The 17,656-nt window shown below is 44.2% G+C and overlaps 1 protein-coding gene across 25 annotated transcripts; it reads right to left on the minus strand.

Moving 5' to 3' along the window:
* Positions 1–139: 139 nt before the first annotated feature.
* Positions 140–17,640, minus strand: Khc-73 (Kinesin heavy chain 73). Of its 25 annotated transcripts, none has more exons than XM_020943362.2 (19): positions 17,471–17,640; positions 16,407–16,690; positions 12,498–12,585; positions 12,206–12,369; positions 11,625–12,141; positions 10,852–11,428; positions 9,899–10,786; positions 9,747–9,788; positions 7,961–9,623; positions 7,761–7,906; positions 7,242–7,271; positions 6,671–6,773; positions 6,512–6,610; positions 5,723–5,743; positions 4,986–5,048; positions 4,482–4,895; positions 3,795–4,412; positions 3,235–3,546; positions 140–3,172 (listed from the first exon to the last, which is right to left on the minus strand). In XM_020943362.2, exons 2-19 carry the CDS (start codon positions 16,459–16,461, stop codon positions 3,081–3,083), a joined length of 5,892 nt encoding a protein of 1,963 aa, XP_020799021.2. In that variant the 5' UTR covers positions 16,462–16,690; positions 17,471–17,640; the 3' UTR covers positions 140–3,080. The 25 variants fall into 25 exon arrangements, with proteins under 25 accessions (XP_020799021.2, XP_020799020.2, XP_086683235.1 ...); XM_020943361.2 differs by having other exon boundaries at positions 6,512–6,613; XM_086827109.1 differs by lacking the exon at positions 17,471–17,640 and adding an exon at positions 17,148–17,447 and having other exon boundaries at positions 6,512–6,613.
* Between the last annotated feature and the right edge of the window lie 16 nt (positions 17,641–17,656).

Here is a 17,656-nt window from a genome sequence, read left to right on the forward strand (position 1 = left end):
TGCCATGGCAAGGTCGAGTTCGGGGCCAGAATGGACGTAGTTAGACACAAAGTTAGCTATTGGGCAAACAGCAACAAGTCCCGCGTCCACAATGAGCCCGCCCCAGCTGTGAAATTAAAGCCAACTCCATTGAAAAATATGCATTGCATGTTTGTATATTTGTATTCATAGATATATATATTAGTACATATTTCATATTTTCTTTTGTTTTGAAATTGAAATTGTTCAAATTTGCTGATTACGCGTGTTGTGGATGGGGTTTTTTTGTCTCTGTGGCGTGTTTGCATTAAAATACTTAAATTGGAGTAAAACAATTGTAAATTACTAAAATGATCTTAATGGCTTCCGCCTCAGCTGACACCTATGTATATATTTTTGTATATTTTGTATTCTGCAACTACAAAGTGAGAGAGGAGAGTGTGAACTCAACTGGATTATCACTACTCCTATTACAGTACTTACAAAACGAACGAATCAAATGCATCAACAATGGATTAGCTTCGCAAATGTCTGCCCTGTTTGTGTGTGATTCTTTGATAAAAGCAGATCTCTAGCATATGGTTTAGTTGCTATTCTTGATTAACTTGTGGGGCTGCCTGAACCCGTGGTTAGTTAGTTTATTTAACGGCTGATGGAGTCGCGTGAGCTACAATTGTTGTTTTGTGTAATAACATTTATTCGTTGACCGTGCTAAAAGCTCTAAAAGAGTGCGCAAACTTACGAGTATTTTTTGCTGTTCCGATCTCCTATATATCATATATCCCATATAATATGTGTGTGCGTGCGCCTACCATATTCAATTGCGAATGCAAACTATTTGACAATTTTACTTTCATTTTCCAGGGCTGATTGCGTGACTACTAACTGCTCTAGGAGATTGCACAAAAATATGATTAATTCTTCAATAACGTCAAGGTACTATTCAATTTGTCGGCTCTCGGTTTCCAATACAGACAGCTCTACTAAAACTATGAATACTCGATCTATTTTACAATTAAAGCCCAGGCTGCTGCGGCTACTATCGGGGATTCTCAATGCTCAATCAAGCTCTAGTCGAATGTCAGCTTTGCGCTCATTAAATGCGTTAATTTTCGAGTGATTTAGCCTGTAATAATAATAATAATTATAATAACTCTGCACTATGTACATTCATGTGATTTAATTAGATCGGAATATTGCACACACATCGCTGGGCATAGGGCTGATCCCCCAGAGGGAACTCCTCCGCTACTTTGCCCACGGTAAATATATATATTTGAATAATTCGTGTTCTGTTGTGGTAGGGATTATCATTGGTAAATATTCAATTTATACGTATTTTTATATTCATGAATATCCATGCAGTTGTAAGTATGTATATATATATATTTATCGTAGTTATCTTGATCTTGAATTTTTAATTTTGGACGTATTTTCAAGTATATTTCTGGTAGTTGCTTTTCGCTTTTACGCAAGTAGAAAAACAGTTCGAAAATATATACCTAATATATATATATATATATAAGTAAGTGTATATTAATGCTTGTATACACTGGATGAATGGCTGTAGATCGTCCAGTTTCTGCTCAAACTGCTCTTTCTGCTGGATTTTAGTTTTAGTTACAGTTTCCTTTTTTTGGGTTTTCCTTGCCAAGTGTAAATCGCCCTTATTGTTTGGTTTTAAATTGCAATTTATCTCAGACTCAGTTTTGGAGTGCCTTGGATGTCGGTTGTTGGTTGTTTGGTTGGTTGGTTGGATGGATGGATGGATACGTTTACGGTTTTTACGTACAAACGTTCTTCGTCAGCCACTCTCGATCCTGTTTCGTGTACGATTATTATTATAGTATCTTAACATAAAATTGAATTTTCTCAATGCAATTATTGCTTTCTCGCTTTCTTTGGACTAACACCAGCGGCCGTTGGTGCCGGTGTTCGGTTTATGTTACTTATAACGCTTCACAAACATAGTCGCACAACCTTCTTCAACATTGATTAAATACAACTTAGGGATCCTAACACTTATATTGCACACATTGCGGACGGGTTAAGGGGAAGAACGGAAAGCATAAAATATAAAACATAAAACATAATTAAAGATAAAATCAATTTTATTTATATATGTACACACATATGCATATATAAAGGGGAAATTATAAATACATCACATCAAAATAATACAATTTATACATTAACTGCGCCCGTTCCAACGCGAAGCGTCTTAATCTGAGGACTAAGATCGAATATATAGAATATTTTGCTCTCTCACTATATTACTAAACATTTCGTATTGGTAATAAATTTGTATATAAATGCGCTAAACAGAATGTGAGAGCTCAGAGTAAAGGAAACGAAATTATTGCAAGGTCTTAATCATAAATATATATACAAATGATTTATATAGTGGATATAGAGTCGATAACAATTAAAAAATATAAGCTCACAAGTTGATATATCAAAAAACAATTGAACTAAACTAAAGGCAAAGAACCATTACAAAAATATATATCAATCAGTAAAGCGCTTCATTCAAAAATCGAAAAGCAATAAACGACATTTAACTACGACGAACACAAAACAATGGAATCTGATCAAAGTGCGAGAACTTCACACATAAACATTACGCGAACGCCCTGCCTGGCTTAGTTTAGTTTCCTTTCATTTCGTTTAGTTTAGTTTAGTTTAGCTAGAGATTAGTAATTAGTTCTGCTGTAGACACCGCGCCTTAAACTACTTGGAGAAGCGTGGGGTTAAGTGTACGGCATTTCATTTGCGGCATGGTGTGAGAATAGTTAAGTAAGCTAGAATATGGTTGGCATGTGGATTATGCTCCGCATTGTTCGTTGCTTGACGAGGCTACTGCTGCTCTTCCTCCTCCTCCTCGACATTGTCATTCTTGGGTGACGACCTTAGAAGGCCGTCGAGCGTCGATTGGCATAGCACTTCTTGCCATGACTGTTCGCATCTGCAGCGTTGCTGGTTGCACGCAATCTGTGGCAGGTCGCCGGCTGGCTAACAGCAGCAGCAGCAGCACTGGTGGCCACCGTCGATTGCCTGCAATTAGTCCAACGCTGCAGCTGATGCGAACACTTTGGGTACAATCATTTGCGCGCCGCCACATTCAGCGATTCACCGCGGCTCTTGGAGCGTGTCATTGAGCCAGTCATCGAACCGGTCATCGAGCTGCTCATCTCTGCAACAGGGTATGTAAATGGATATGACCTCTGCTCGCATTCAATGTTTACCCTCACTCACCTTTACTGATGCTGTTGCTCTTCTCGGCAGCCTTGTAGGCTCGCATCGCCTTGCCGCGCTTGTCCAGCATCAGCTTGTCGGAGCGCACGAACATGCCGTGCTTGGGCTTGCACTGGAAATACTGAATGCCCTTCACGCTACCATCGTTCTTGCCCGTTGGCGTATCCAACTCCACGCCAATCCAAGCCCCGGGCTGGAACTCTGTGGTGCCCACAAAGCGAATCACGCCGCTGGTATTGTACGGACGTATCAGCACCGATTCACCAACCACAATCCAGTCAGGCAGAACCACTTCCACGTCCTTACTTTCGTCTGAAAGAGTTGATAATAACATATAAGTTATACATCCTTGGCTTGTACATAAATAAGGGTAAATTAAGTTACCAATCTAACGTATAGATGTAAGTTTTGAATTTGTGAATGAATATTAGCATAATTTACGCAGATAATTCAAATGCTAATGCGCTCTCATCTACTTATCTTCATTATAATGCAAATGTGTTATGTTGAGGTAACAATTCAGAGCTGTTTATGCAAATCAAAACGTAAAATATACTTACCATCTACTTCTGTGCTGCTGGACATAATGCTAGAGTCCAGATAAGCGGCTAAACCCTCCATTTTGGCCACCGAAGCCCGGTGATTAATGCGCGGTGCCTGACTTGTGCTGCTGGTGATATTATTGTTGTTACTGCTGCTGAGCGGTGGCTGTTGCGTGTTCGACTTCTTGCGACGCATCACCTTGCCAGCGGGCAATTCCTCCCGGACAATACCATCGCCTTCAAGCATCTCCTCAGAGCTGTGACTGACCTCGTCCGAGGACTTGTTGCCGTTCTGATTGTCTGTTGTGGCAAGCTCTGGTTGTGATTCGGGCTGCGATTCAGCTTCCGCTAGCTCTGGTTGGCTGGATGACAGCAGTTCCTTCTCCTTAACCAAGTCAACGTTGTTGTTATTGTTGTTGTTGTTATGCTTTGGCAACATTTCGCGCTCATCCTCGTCGCTTTGTGCGTTCTCTTTGGACTCGATTAACTCCAATGGGTGCGTGAAGGTTTCCTGCAGCTTCTTGGCCTGCGGTTCCAAAGGCTGCTCCTGTGTTTTGGCCTTGGGCATGTCTTTGAGGAAGGGATTCACTCGTGCCTGCCGGTTAGGTGGCGAATTCGAGTTGATTCGATCGAAATCTATGCAGGGAATCAATTATGATTAATGTAATGGATGCAAATAACAAGGAAATAAGAGTATAATCTTACCTGGCGTCTCATCAATGCTCATGGAACGCATTGAGGCAATATCCTCATTGCTTAAATTGTTGCACGACACCGCCTGGGAGCCATAGCCGCTACTGGTGGAGGAGCTCATGCTTAGCGTTGGCAATCCGTTCAGATGCTTCATATTCGCATTGGCGCTGGACGTATAGCTCAAGTAGCTCGAATGATTCGAGTGGCTGCTAACGTCCATGAACGAGTCCATGGTCTTGGAGGCCGTGAGGCGGGAGCGTGTGGCCAGGCTCTTGTTCTGCTGCCGCTCCTGCTCGTACTCGGCGGCATACTCCGAGTCGCTGTAGCTATCCTCGGGCTCCTCGTCCAGTGATCGATGTCCACCCAGCGGTTCCTCGTGCAGCGTGGTCATGCGCATGCCCAGCAGCTTGCTGGTGGCCGGTGAAGCTACAGAAATATGAAAATATTACGATAAGTATTCGATTTTATTTGTTGTTTAGGCTGCTGTTAGTGCTTAGGGCTAGACAAACCACATACGTTTCGTTGGCGCGATTCTCAAAGTGTTCAAGTTCAAATTGAGATTCAAAAATGTTGGACGCGCTGCATTCCACATTTGCGGGGGCGGGCGATTGGGAAGATAATGATTATGCGTTATGTTTAGTTACAATGCAATTTACAGACTTCGGGTTGAGGAATGATCAAAACTAGCCAGAGATGCGACTAGCTCTCATCCCCGGCAACACACTATGGCAACAAGGTAACAAGAAAGGTTATACATAATTAATTCTAGGTCTAAATATAATCACTACAAAAAACGCGGCTCGTGCTTCAAATCTCGTGCTTCTGTGTGCTTGGCTGCTGTGTGAATTGTGCACCGGATTGCAATGGTTAAAAATGTCCTGGTGATGGATGATTTCCAGATCAATGTCTCGAATTTGGTTGGATGAACGAGGGCGAGGGCGATGGCGACAGCGAGAGAGAGAGTCTTGGGTATGATTGACGACAGATTTACCAGCAAACAGAACTAACACAAAACTACATTTAAATACTTCTAAATGGGGAGGACAAGTGCCTCTTCCCTTTTCGCTTGGACGTGGCATAGGAGGCGAGTTGAGTTGTCTGATTGGGTGAACAGTTGTGGGTGTAGGTTGTGTGGCAATGGAGGGAATGGTGAGAGACAGACAAACTTAAACTCCAACTAACAATCAATGGAATAGCAATCAAGAATGCACTTTCGGATTTTTGATTTGATTTTTTTTGGGCATTTTCTTTACCTGACAGCAGAGATATAGAGCCTGTTGGCGGTGGAATTTCATTGAGATTACGTTAAGTTTGAAAGCACAGAAAAGAGTTTGGACAAATTGAGAAACCATACAGTAAATACGAGAAGCTGTGTTGGGCTATGGGTTCATGTATCTGTCGTGGATGCATGTCAATTTATATGATAAGCGTATGGGAGATGTGCAGATCATGACGAAGAATCGCTCGAGTCTTCAAGGATCGAGTTAATGCGGGCGATTGGTTGCTCTTGCTAGTTGCTTGGTTGCTGCAGGTGTCGTTGTTGCATCGAAGCAAAGCAAACAAATTTGGGGTTTTGAACTAAGCAATGCGAGAGAGATCACAGAGTTGGAGTTGCTTTTGGGTAAATAACATTGCTGACTCTTGGACACACATGAAGTATAGTAAGCGGTAAGAAATCAAATGTTTCGAAAAGGATTTATCTCGTTGCCATTAATTTAGGCATTTACTTAACTCAAATACAACTACTAGTTACGAGTTACGAGGACTTCTACTGATTTACTGATATACTGATCGATCACAAAGATAAATCCCTTGCTCTAGAGCTTGGCCGCGACTAGATCACACGCAGTGTTTTCGTATAAACTGAATAATTTTTGGTTGGCTGCGCATAAGCATATGCAGAATTACTTAGTTAAATAGTGGATTCAAAAACTCGGTTATATGGATTATAGTTTCAACATATAGTCTTGCTCAAAAGGTTAATGGTGAGTATATAAAAGAAACCGTTTTTGGGTATATACGGAATTCTAATGAATACCCACCGATTCCAAAGGCTTTTCCGGGCGAATCATCGCTGCTACCTTTGCCCCCGAAACTATGACGATTACGGATGACTCCACCTGCTCCGGCTGGACTGTGACCTGCTGGGTAGAAAATATCATTTAGAATATGCATTTTAGCAGAATATAGCAGCCTCTCACCTGGCGTAAACTTGTTGCCCAGCGCACTGTTATTGAGATCGGCAAAGGACTCGGACCGTCCCACATTCAACAGCGACTCCATCGATGCATCGAAGCGCATAATCTGCGTAAGTTTATTTATGAGTTGCTTGCATCATAAATTGTGTTCAACAAATGTTATTCAACAGGATGAAATAAAAATGATCGAATTAAACAAAACAAAAAAGTAAATGAAAAAACAAAAAAATAATTCAAAACCCAAAAACATGTACGAAAATGGCAAACTGAAGGGCGCACAGAAATTTTTACAAGACATATATAGTTAGTATATAAAAGAGCTCGCAAATATCAGTTGATACTCTCTTAGTTGAACCATTATAGTCCTACAAAAAGAGGTAACACATTAACGCTCAACTAATATTGACGAGCTTTGGTTAATAGTATAGAAGCCAAGAGTAAACTAAAGAAAATCATTAACTAGTAAAGCTTTATGTACAAAGCTTGTCACAGGATACAAGGATACAGAATACAGAACACGGTTTATAGTATAAAGGTACAGGAAACAGAAGAAGTGGATACTCTAGTTACTTACACTCCCGGTATTGGTGGTGTCTTTGACCGCCTATGTGCGCAGTGAGAAGCGTTTTGGGTCAACACAGACACACATACACAGCATAAACATAAAGACAAGGATAATACCAATACGCACACACACACACACACACACATAGAGAGAAATTCAAAATTTGCAGAAAGTGCGCGCCGAATATTTGGTGGGTTTTGGTTAATAGTTTTTTGGTTTGGTTTGGTTTCGATTTTTTTGCGGTTTGCCGGTGGTTAAAACACAAATTTTGTTGGGGGGTTAGTTTTTTTTTTTTTTTGGTGGTGAAAGCGCATAGAAAAAAGTGTGGAAAAGAGAAAGAATTTGCGTTTTAGTCAGATGTTCTTTGTTAATTTTGCTCGAGTGTGTGAGTAGTAGGTGAGTAGTAAGTGGAAGCACATAATTCAGCAGCGGCGGCGGCGACCAAGTGAGAAAGCGGCGCAGCGGCAGCAGCGGCTCAATGGGATGAACGGGGAAATGGGGGAAGCTCCCATGGGGGCTCGTCCTTACCTGCGAGAAGTTTGGCACACTGACGGTCTTGCGCATGCTCAGCGGCTGGCCATGGGCCGTCTCCAGCTCCTTGACAGCCACATTCTGACGCAGGCGGTCCAGTGTCAATATGCTTTCCACAGCCGAAACGCCACGTGTGTATTTCTCTGTAAAATAAGTATTAGGTTAGCAGGGAAAGCATCAGACTTCTTAGAACTCACCTATGTATGTTTCGCCATCACTTGCCGAGCAATCATCACCGCTAGCCGCCAGCTGGGCCAGCGACTCGCGATCCTCTAGCTCTTCGGAGGCCTTGGGAATGTTGGATACCACCTCGTAGGTGACGCCGCTCTGCCAAATGGCATTCTCGCCCCGCACCAGCCGGAACTTCTTCAGACGATCGGTCAGCGTCTGGCCCTTCTTGATGTTAATGCTCAGACGCTTGCGCAGCACCAGATCCATGGGAGCGGGATGTGACAGGCGCACCGTGGTGCGCAGAATGAGATAGACGCGCTCGTTGGCCTCGGTTACACGATTCAATGCCTGGCTGTCATGCATCGACGAGTCCCAGCTGGCCACGCTGCAAACGTCCTTGTCCAGGTGCTGCAGTATCTGTAGAGTGTAAAACTTGTGGCCATGCTCCTTGGACAGAATGGAGTTGATGCCGGCAATGGAGAGCTCATCGTTGGTGTTTTGTGCGGACAGATCGTCACCGTTTAAATTCAGGAAGAGTACGGGTACATGGGGCTCCATGCCAGCGGGTGGCTCCCAGGAGGCGGGTGCTCCGGGTATGCCAGAGCCAGGTGCTGGCACCAGCACTGCGTTACGCTCCTCCGTCAGCGAGACCCACTGATGCACCAAGCTTAGCTCACGCTCCCGCTCCTGCTCGTTCTTCTCCTCTTTCTTGATCAGCATCTGGATCTGTTGGTCCAGGTATTGACGCCGCCTGCCCAACGCCTCGCTCCATTTCTCGCGGAGCACTGTGAGGTCCTCCTCCTGGTAAGAGTCCAGGGGTCTCTGTAGCCTGGATCGCACCGTCACACTGCCAATGGCCACATTAACAATCGACTGGCAAATGATGGGCAGCGTGCCCGAGTTCTGGACCGGCTTCACACGAACGTTGACCCGTCTCTGCTGACCCTGTCGCAGCTGGTATATGCCGCCAGTCAGGACTTCGTTGCGATTGGTCACCTCCACGGGCGAGTACTCGCCATTGTCGTTCAACTCGTGTATTTCGACCCAAAGCTCGATTTTGCGGGAGAGCTCCGCCCAGCGATCAACCAGGGAACGGGCCTTGGCCTGCTGCTGCTCCACTTCCCAGCCCTTGGACCGGGAGAAGCCGGCGCTGCGGTGTCCCCACACTTCGATGGATAGCGCTCCCTCGATGCAATGCTCCAGGAACTCCTCGTTGATGGTCACCGTAAAGTCCTGCGTGTGCTCGAACTTGAATACCATGTTCTGGTCGTGGGCCGTGGACTCGGCATTGATCACCGGCACCACCATCTCCTGGTGGCCCCAGAACGTATACTGGCAGAAGACGAAGTTGGAGAGCGAAAGGGGCAGGCCACTGGCGCACTTGATGGTCACGCGGCAGGTGATCTGATTTGATGTAGGATCCACCGGATCGTCGTATTCGTCCCGCGAATCACCCGAGGACTCAGAGACTGACTCGCACATGCGATCCTGTGGCATTTGTCCCGCAATGCGCTCGATCTCCACCTGCAGGCGACCGGCCACCTCACCCTGCTGGCTAATGATGGGCGTATGATAGTCCAGCTTGACATCGTGGAAGAGGACCTCCAGGAATATGTTGGCCACACCGATAAGATTGTGATTCTCCTGCGACTCGTAGAAGGGATCCTGCGGTTTGGAATTGTCCTCGTCCTGCGGAAAACGAAAATTAGTAAGCTTTTTGATAATCAGTCCTAAACAATACAGGCTATATCATAGTTTAGTCATGTGCGTGGTGTTCATGTTTAGGAGGTGCTGGGGGTGTCTCTTAATTACCTTGTCGTCGTACTCATCGTCTGAGAATGGCTCAACTAGGGGCTGTAGCCAGGGGTTAATATGGAATGCGTGTGTGAATCGGATACAATTATAAATGGTTAGTACAGAGCCCAAGGGCAACACATGAAAAACAAAAGTGGAAGTCGATTTACCAAGCCGTTGAGTATCCGGTCCTTGTGATCCTGGTACATCTCCCGCATGTCTATCAGCTTGTTCTCCAGCTTTTCCATCGTCCAGATCTGGCTGCCCGAGTTGGTGCGCTTCACAAGTATGGCGGGTTCGCTAACAAAGGCTCCGCGTCGCCTATTCGGACTGAGATTGGCCGGCGGTATTTGCAAGGTGACCGAGAACTTGGTCTTCTTCTCCATTTCCTCGGCCAAAAAGTTGGCTTCTTGCACCAGCGAGTTGGCGCGCATAATGTCCGTTTTTAGCTGACCCAAACTTCGTCGAAACATCTCGTCACGCTCCTGTGCCCACTTCTCCACCCGCATCTGTGAGGTGGGCGTGTTCGGTGTTACCTTGCCCATGCGCAGCGGATCGTACGGAGCATATGGAGCGTATGGGGTGCTGGGTGATAAAATATTGCGCAGTTGCTGGAACTGACGTTCGTACTCCTGACGCTGCTTCTCCAGTGCCACCTGCTTATCTTCCTCATGCTGACGCTCCAGCCGAGCAATGGCCGTCTGAATGGGGTCGTTGCTCAGTTCATTCTGCATAATCTCATCGCGTGCAAAATTGTAATCGATCAACTGAGCTGGAGTCTGCGGCTCCGAGGCACACAGGCTTGTGTTGTTGCTCTTCGGTGAGTTGACGCGGAAGAAATGATGGTTACCCCACAGGATACGGTCCCCGTTCTGCAGCGGCGTCTTCTCCACGGCCGCTGATCCATTAACAAAGCATCGGGCACCCTGGACTGGCTCCATGAACAGGCCACTGTCCTCGATGGTGATCACACAGTGCTCCGGCTGGATGCCCAAGCCAGAGAGTTGTATATCCGGCTGCTGGCCACTGATGCTGCGTCCACCAATCAGTGTGCGTTCCTGTATAGTAATTGGGGAAAGAGAGATCAGAGAACTGTTTGCGTTGATTTCAAGGCAGGACTCACCTTTAGGTAGTAGACAAGCAGCTCGTTAAGGGACGGATCTGCATTCAAATTGACCAAGTAGTACTTGTTCTTCTCCACCTTGATGCCACTGGCCTGGACACTGATACCCATCTTTTCGAGGGCCTGCTGTCGCTCATTCTGGATGCGCTCCGTTTTGACCAGCTTCTCCTCCCACGTTTGCGAGATCTGCTTCATCAGGTTCTCGCTCTCGGCCAGCTTGTCCTGGACATCGCCCACCGGTGACCCAGTGGCATGTTTAAGCATACTCCTCAATGTTTCTACCTCGTGTCGCAGCTCGCGAATAATTCGAGCATTGGGATCTTCGTTGACCACTGCATGATTCACAATTCGCTTGGCCCGATCCGCATAGCGAAGCGTGGACAACGTCTCCTCATAATTATCCGCCGACGGAGAAATGGTGGCCACCATAACGGTCCTGGAGTTGCCGCCCAGGTTGTCCTTCAGCAGCCAGGTGAGAACGGAGTCACGGTAGGGTACGAACTTGTCGTTGCCGCCCCGCTTCCCGTTCGTTTGATCGGCCAGCTTGGATATGACCAGGCCAAGCGTAGTCAGAGATCTGTAAGTGGCATTAGATTAGCAAAGAACCTTAATGAGATTGACTCCACATTGAAAATGCAGGTCAGGCCTGCAATGCGGGTGGATTCAAAGATTATACATTTAATTTAACCTTCAAATCCAAGGGCATTACAAGCAACCTGCATATCCAATGGAAAGCAATGCAAAACCAAGATTGTTGACTAATTTTCACCCACTTGTTGATGTTGGATCCCTCCTTGAGGCGATCGCCAACGGCTCCCGTTTTCACTGCTCGCTCGGAGCCAGCCAAATCGACGAGGGACATGCGCGAAACCTTCTCACCACTCACACCCGTCGCCTGATCCGTGAGTATCTGGGTGAGAACCACCGAGAAGACGGCATGGGAGCGTGAGGACTCGGCATTCATATTGGTGGCAGCCACCGTTCGTGATTTGTTGCCCTCCGTCATGAGGTTGTCGATGTCCTGGTACGAAGTGACCGCCAGCTGTGACAGTCCGTCCACGTACGGTCCCATCACATTGTGTTCGCGCACCTTGAGCGACTGCTTGTTGGGCTTGGGATCGAGGAGATCGTGGACCTTCTCGTTGTAGATCTCCATATAGGACACCTCCACCTTGTACATCAGCTCGGGCGTCGATTTGTTGGCTATCGCCGAGAAGAGCTTGTCGCACAGGCGCGGAATGATGCCCTTGCTCTCCTGAGAGCCCATCATCGTGTACGACTTGCCAGAGCCTGTGATGGAAATTAAGAAAGTATGAATAATTATTGAATATTTAATAGTAAGGATGGGCTTTACCAGTCTGGCCGTAAGCGAATATGCATGCATTATAGCCCTGGAATGCATTATCCAGAATATCACGTCCCACGCAATCGAAAACTGTCTCCTGGGAGGCGAAGTTGTCGTCCTCGGGGTTTAAAGAGTAGAAGCAGTGATCGAATGCAAATGTCTTTGGTTGTTTTCTGGAGGTAAACAAAACGTATTATTGTTACTATTCTTCAATTATAGACCTTGAATCGTGACTACAAGTTTGTATAGTTCGATTTTTTCAATTAAATAACAAATAACACTTCAGTGCCAACTGTGTTACCTTTCGATTTTCTCCAATGGCGGTGGATTTTGCAGAATGGTCTGCTGTTTTTCCATATCCACGATACATTTTGTGCCCAGCTCGATCTCTGTAAATGAGAGTAAACGAAAATATCTTCAGTCATAGTTGCCTGTTCCGGAATTTCATTTATTTTATGCATGTTATGTGCAAACAAAAATTGAGATAATTTCGCGTTATTCCGCGCATGGGGTGATAACGAGTTCAAAGTAGCAAAAACAAATTCAATATTATACGTTTGTTACAAATATATATAAAAGTATATGTATTGCATCAAGTTGGGGCTTTTCGTACATACTATAAGTGCGAAAACGGACTCACAGCGAGAAGGGGCGATAAATGTGATGGGCATGAGAATGGCCAATGCCACTAGTAAGTATGTTTGTACAATCTCAATGGAGAGAACGAACCTTTCAAATAAATTGTAAACAAACGTAAAAAGGCCGAGGCACAAGTTGCCCAAGCAAGCCACTCTGCTCTGTCCATGTAATAAATATTTTAGCAGCAATAAAACAATGAGCGATAAGATACACCCTTTTTTTCAAGTCGAATACCAGTTGCCCTTGGACATTATCAAGCTGAGATTTCTATACGATCTGTGGTAATTAAGTCCTGCTGATAGGGTTCGATTAGATACTGAGAGTAATGTGGCATTTGGAGATTCCTGGTACCCAATGCACAAGGCTAATGCTAATAAAAAACTTAAATTAAATAGTGTTGAAGGCAGATGAGAGACAAAATGTTGCTAGAAATGTGTAGCAAAACACCTTTTGGTACTAACAACATAAATGGAGATGTGAGGGTATTATAATTTTAGTTGGAATCTTGTAATCATGTGAAGGAGTCATTTCCGACCCGATAAACCATATATATTCTTGATCAGCATCAACAGCTGAATCAATCTGGCTATGTTCGGCAAAAATTTAATTTTTTCAAAATTTTGAAAATTTTATAAGGGGTTACATCATTAAAATTGTCAAAAATTGACAAAATATTGAATTTTTTAAAATTATAAACTGAGTATGCAGATTTATAAACCTAATAAAAACTAAGATAGCACCGTTTTCCGAAATAAAATTAATCCATTTTTGGCTTAGTTATGCGATTTTTAAATTTGGATTTTTCGAAGAAAATTGCCATATAAAAATATTCATTTATGCAAATCTGAGTTATGATTGATTTCCCATTCAAGCCTATAATTTATTTACAAACTATACGGTTTTTTAACAGAAATCCCCAAGTAGATCTAATATAATATAAATAAAACTATCTTGAACAAGCTAATAAAAAACTTTCAAGTACCTCTTCCCATATAATGAACAATTTTAAATATATTGCATTCAATGCTTTCTAAAATAGAACCAAAACAAGGTAAGTTTGTCAGTCTTCTGATATTATTGTTATTTGCCCTGTATCCTGGCTTGTTTACTTTATATATATACAAAATACAAAAAGGGCAAGCTAATAAATCGTGGAAATATTTCAGTTCCGATGTCCTTCGCATACTCCATTCACTCAGAGCTCAGCAAGGAACATTTCCAAATGGCAGAGAGCAGCCAATGGGGCACAAAACATCCCAGGGAGAGGAGGGATTGAGGAAAGAGGAAAGGGAAAGGGAAAGGGAAACCGGGGACAACGTCAAAAGCCAAACCCAGACGGGCAGACACATTTGAGGCCCACACTCTCTCTCGCACACACATGGCCGCCGGCGGCGTGTGTATCCATATCCTGGGCTGGCCTGGCCTTTGGCACTTCCGTTCCGCTTTACATTACAGAGCCGAGAACGTGACATGACATGGAAATGAAAGCCGCAAAAGGACTCAGGCCGGAGACCGGACCCTACCGAAACACCATCTATATCTTGTGACGAAGGCGTGCCATAAATTATTTGATGGTCTCATTTGTAGTTCTGGTCAGTTGATTTGATAGCGACGACTCGACTCCATCTAACCTCAAACGGTTTTCTCTTTGCCATTGTCCAGCTCTGAAATTAACATACACACACAGATACACAGGCCAAGTGAAAACAGGTTAAGCTTTTTTGGTAAGAGCTGTGACTTCATTTCGAGCCCGTTCGTCTGTCTTTGCGTTTGAAATTGCCTTTAGCTGTTTTGGCTTGGCTTTTCTGTTTTCATTTTACGCTCCAGTGCTGGCCAGCTCAACCTGAAGAGGTCACTAGTTACGGACATGGCCCAAATAGTAGGTTACCCACGACGATTGACTAATGCCTGTTGTCTGCCACGGCTGTGTAACTCCTCATAGCCTAAACTAGGGGCGACTGCTTATCAGGAGTCTGATAACGAATCTGCAAATGCTTATCGCAGGCATTCTTCGGGTAGTCACAGCGACTGCCTGACTGACTACACCCTTCCGACTCAGTCACGGAAAACGGCAACGGATCATACCGAATGGGCAAACAAGTGAATAAACATGACAACATACAAGCAAAAAGGTACTCGAACAATCGAACTACTATAAATAGATATGGTTACTAGACTTGGGCGTACGAATTAGTTGGAAAAAAATAGGGCAGGTGACAAATTATGATGGAAGAGCCTGCCTAAATACTGTGTGTTTACAAGTCACTAAAGCTTCCGGAGATTACGAGAGTTGTTTGGCAATAGAAAGCGTACACGAACGGAAATGAATTGCAAGAAATCGCAAGAAAAGAAATACAAACATTTTAAATACGATAAATTAAGTAATAATTTTCAAGAACTTATCACCCATATTTGAAGCTGGTTTTCTACGATCTAAAAGGGAATCTAGTCAAGCCAATGAAATATGTTACATATTTCTAAAATGTATAGCCATATAACATATATTGCTGTTTGTATCTGCCTGTATTTATTATCTTTTAACTTTTAACAACCCCCCCTACCAACTCTGGCTCTATCCTTTCCTGCATATATAACTTTGTTTGTAGCTGAGACTTGCCCCAGTAATTTATGTAAATATAAACAAATAACTATTGAGGATGATTTGGCATTCATTCAATCAATAAAACGAGAATCCGCGCGGACCTTGCCCCACGAACATGTGGCAAACATAGCCCCTAGCCGCGCTGCCTCATCCTTCCACTTCCGTTCTCCGTTCTCCGATGTCTCTCCGCCACGGGAGGTGGTGAGTCACGGATAAGCAAAATGAATGATCAGTGTTGACATTGGAAATGCTGACGCCGCCCTGTAGTTGTTTCTCTCTTTTTTTATACATTTTGCACTTGCAACACTTCACGGCTATAGTGGGAAACGCGAAATTAGCTGGAAACGAGGAAAATCGTTTGTCAGTCGAGCAGGGAGACCATCGCTGTCGCTGCAGTAGGTACATACACATGCAAACATAATGCCATCGAAAAATCCGCTGGCGCAGCAATGGAAAAACGAAACCAAAATTCAAAGGAAGCGAGAAGAAGCCCATGTAAATTTTTGTTAGCCTAAAAAAACAGTCTCTGTGCCGTTGCCTGTGCTGTTTGCATTATTGATTGCAGGCAAAACTGCAAACTGCAGTACAGCCTGAGGATGGTATTGTTCAAGTCCAACACAATGGTTTGAAAAAACAAGGAAAATGGGTCTACTCCAAGGTGATTTCTTATAATTTGAAGTTAATTTTGAGGCTAAAGGATTATCATCGAGGGAGGTGAGCTTATTCTGAGCTGCAGTTTAGATTGCACTCCAGTTTTATCTTTATCTTAGAGAGAAGAAGGTGTAATACCACCTGAAGGTGTTTTTAAAATCTGAATTTAACGTTTATCCTCTTAAACAAACTATATTTTATACTAAATTGTATATATTTCCTTGTATTCTTCAAATAAAAATCGAACTTTAAGCTCTTTAAAAAGAACCCTTCTCAAAAATTAAGAATAAAAGAAACGAAAAGAAAATCAGCACTCACCACGTCGATTGAAGGGTCGCACCCTGACGGCAACTTTGATCTTGTCGCTGGACATGGCGGAGGCTGTGGTGGCTGCAGTGGCGGATGGATCAGTTAGGGATCAGAACAGGATGCGGGCGTTGCTCGTGAGGGGAAGCGAATGATTCATACACCACTCGCGCGTGGCGTTGGCAGGCTCCTCCTTCTTCTCCTCCTCCTCGTCAACGTCGTCGTCTGTTATTCTGCTATTATTATTATGCTTGGCTGGCCTGGTCGTCCTCGCGGGAATATTGTGTGCACGCAATCTGGAAGGCAGGTGGAGCAAGTCAGTCGTAAGCTGACTCACAAATATGGAGCGCCAAAAAGAATGAAAATAAATGTGTGTACATATGTACACTTATACACTTGTTCAATTAGCGCCACACACAGGCGCAGGTCTAACAGTAACACGCGGATGGGTGGCAAGGGGGGTGGATTTCCATTTCATTCTCGTCGACTTTTTGTCATTCACTTTGTTTTGCTTTTGCCTTTGCTTTGTTGTTACTGCACACACTCGCACACACATGCAGGCACACTGTGATATGTTTTATTGTCATGTGCGTTGGCATTCCGTTATTTACGCGACGCACACTCAAATATTTGCCCGAAATTAGCTAATTAAGATTATGATTCGAGTGTCCTGTCCGATTTTCACGGCCTGTGCTGAATAAATAAATATGTACATACAGAAGCGTGGAATTCTTTTCGCACTTGCTCACTCACACACACACACAAATGCAGAGATGCCCTCTGAGAGATTCGCAGGTATGCACCATGTACAGGTAAACCTTTGATCCCCTCGCACAATACCCGTCTCAGCGTATATATACTTATTTAGCGGCCCCCAAACTGAATTGGCAAAGACGAAGAAAACGACAGGCTCCGCCGCCCGCGCGAAAAAAAGTCTCATACGCAGTGTGTGCGACTTCTCGTTGAAGAATCGATTTTTATGGCTCCCCTTTTCTTCGCACGGAGCTTCACTTATTCGCGAGAGGTATTACTTCACACCGCGATATTAGTATTAGTATTTATTTTAAAATTCACACCTTTTTTGCTCCGTCGCAGCTAAAACTTTTTTTATTAACTAAATTTTGGTCTTTCTATCATTTTTCGCGTTTTCGTTTTTCCAGCAATTTTAATAATGATGGAAGTTGTCCAGCAATTATACTACTAGCAACATCGCAGCGCTATCGATAGTATCGATGTTTGCTAGCTTATTCCATTTCAAGCTG

This window comes from Drosophila serrata, unplaced genomic scaffold (assembly GCF_035046125.1).
Source record: "Drosophila serrata isolate PLE 108 unplaced genomic scaffold, ASM3504612v1 contig_165, whole genome shotgun sequence".
In the NCBI taxonomy this organism is placed as follows: Eukaryota; Metazoa; Arthropoda; class Insecta; order Diptera; family Drosophilidae; genus Drosophila; species Drosophila serrata.

What these genes read in the sequence shown, in the direction of transcription:
- Khc-73 (XM_020943361.2), bottom strand. Translation starts at nt 16,461, where the DNA reads ATGTCCAGCGACAAGATCAAAGTTGCCGTCAGGGTGCGACCCTTCAAT. An exon ending in GTGTGCCAAACTTCTCGCAG is followed by an intron (nt 7,272 to 7,760) that starts GTAAGGACGAGC and finishes CTGCGCACATAG; the next exon opens with GCGGTCAAAGACACCACCAA. An exon ending in CTCTATATCTCTGCTGTCAG is followed by an intron (nt 5,049 to 5,722) that starts GTAAAGAAAATG and finishes TGTGGAATGCAG; the next exon opens with CGCGTCCAACATTTTTGAAT.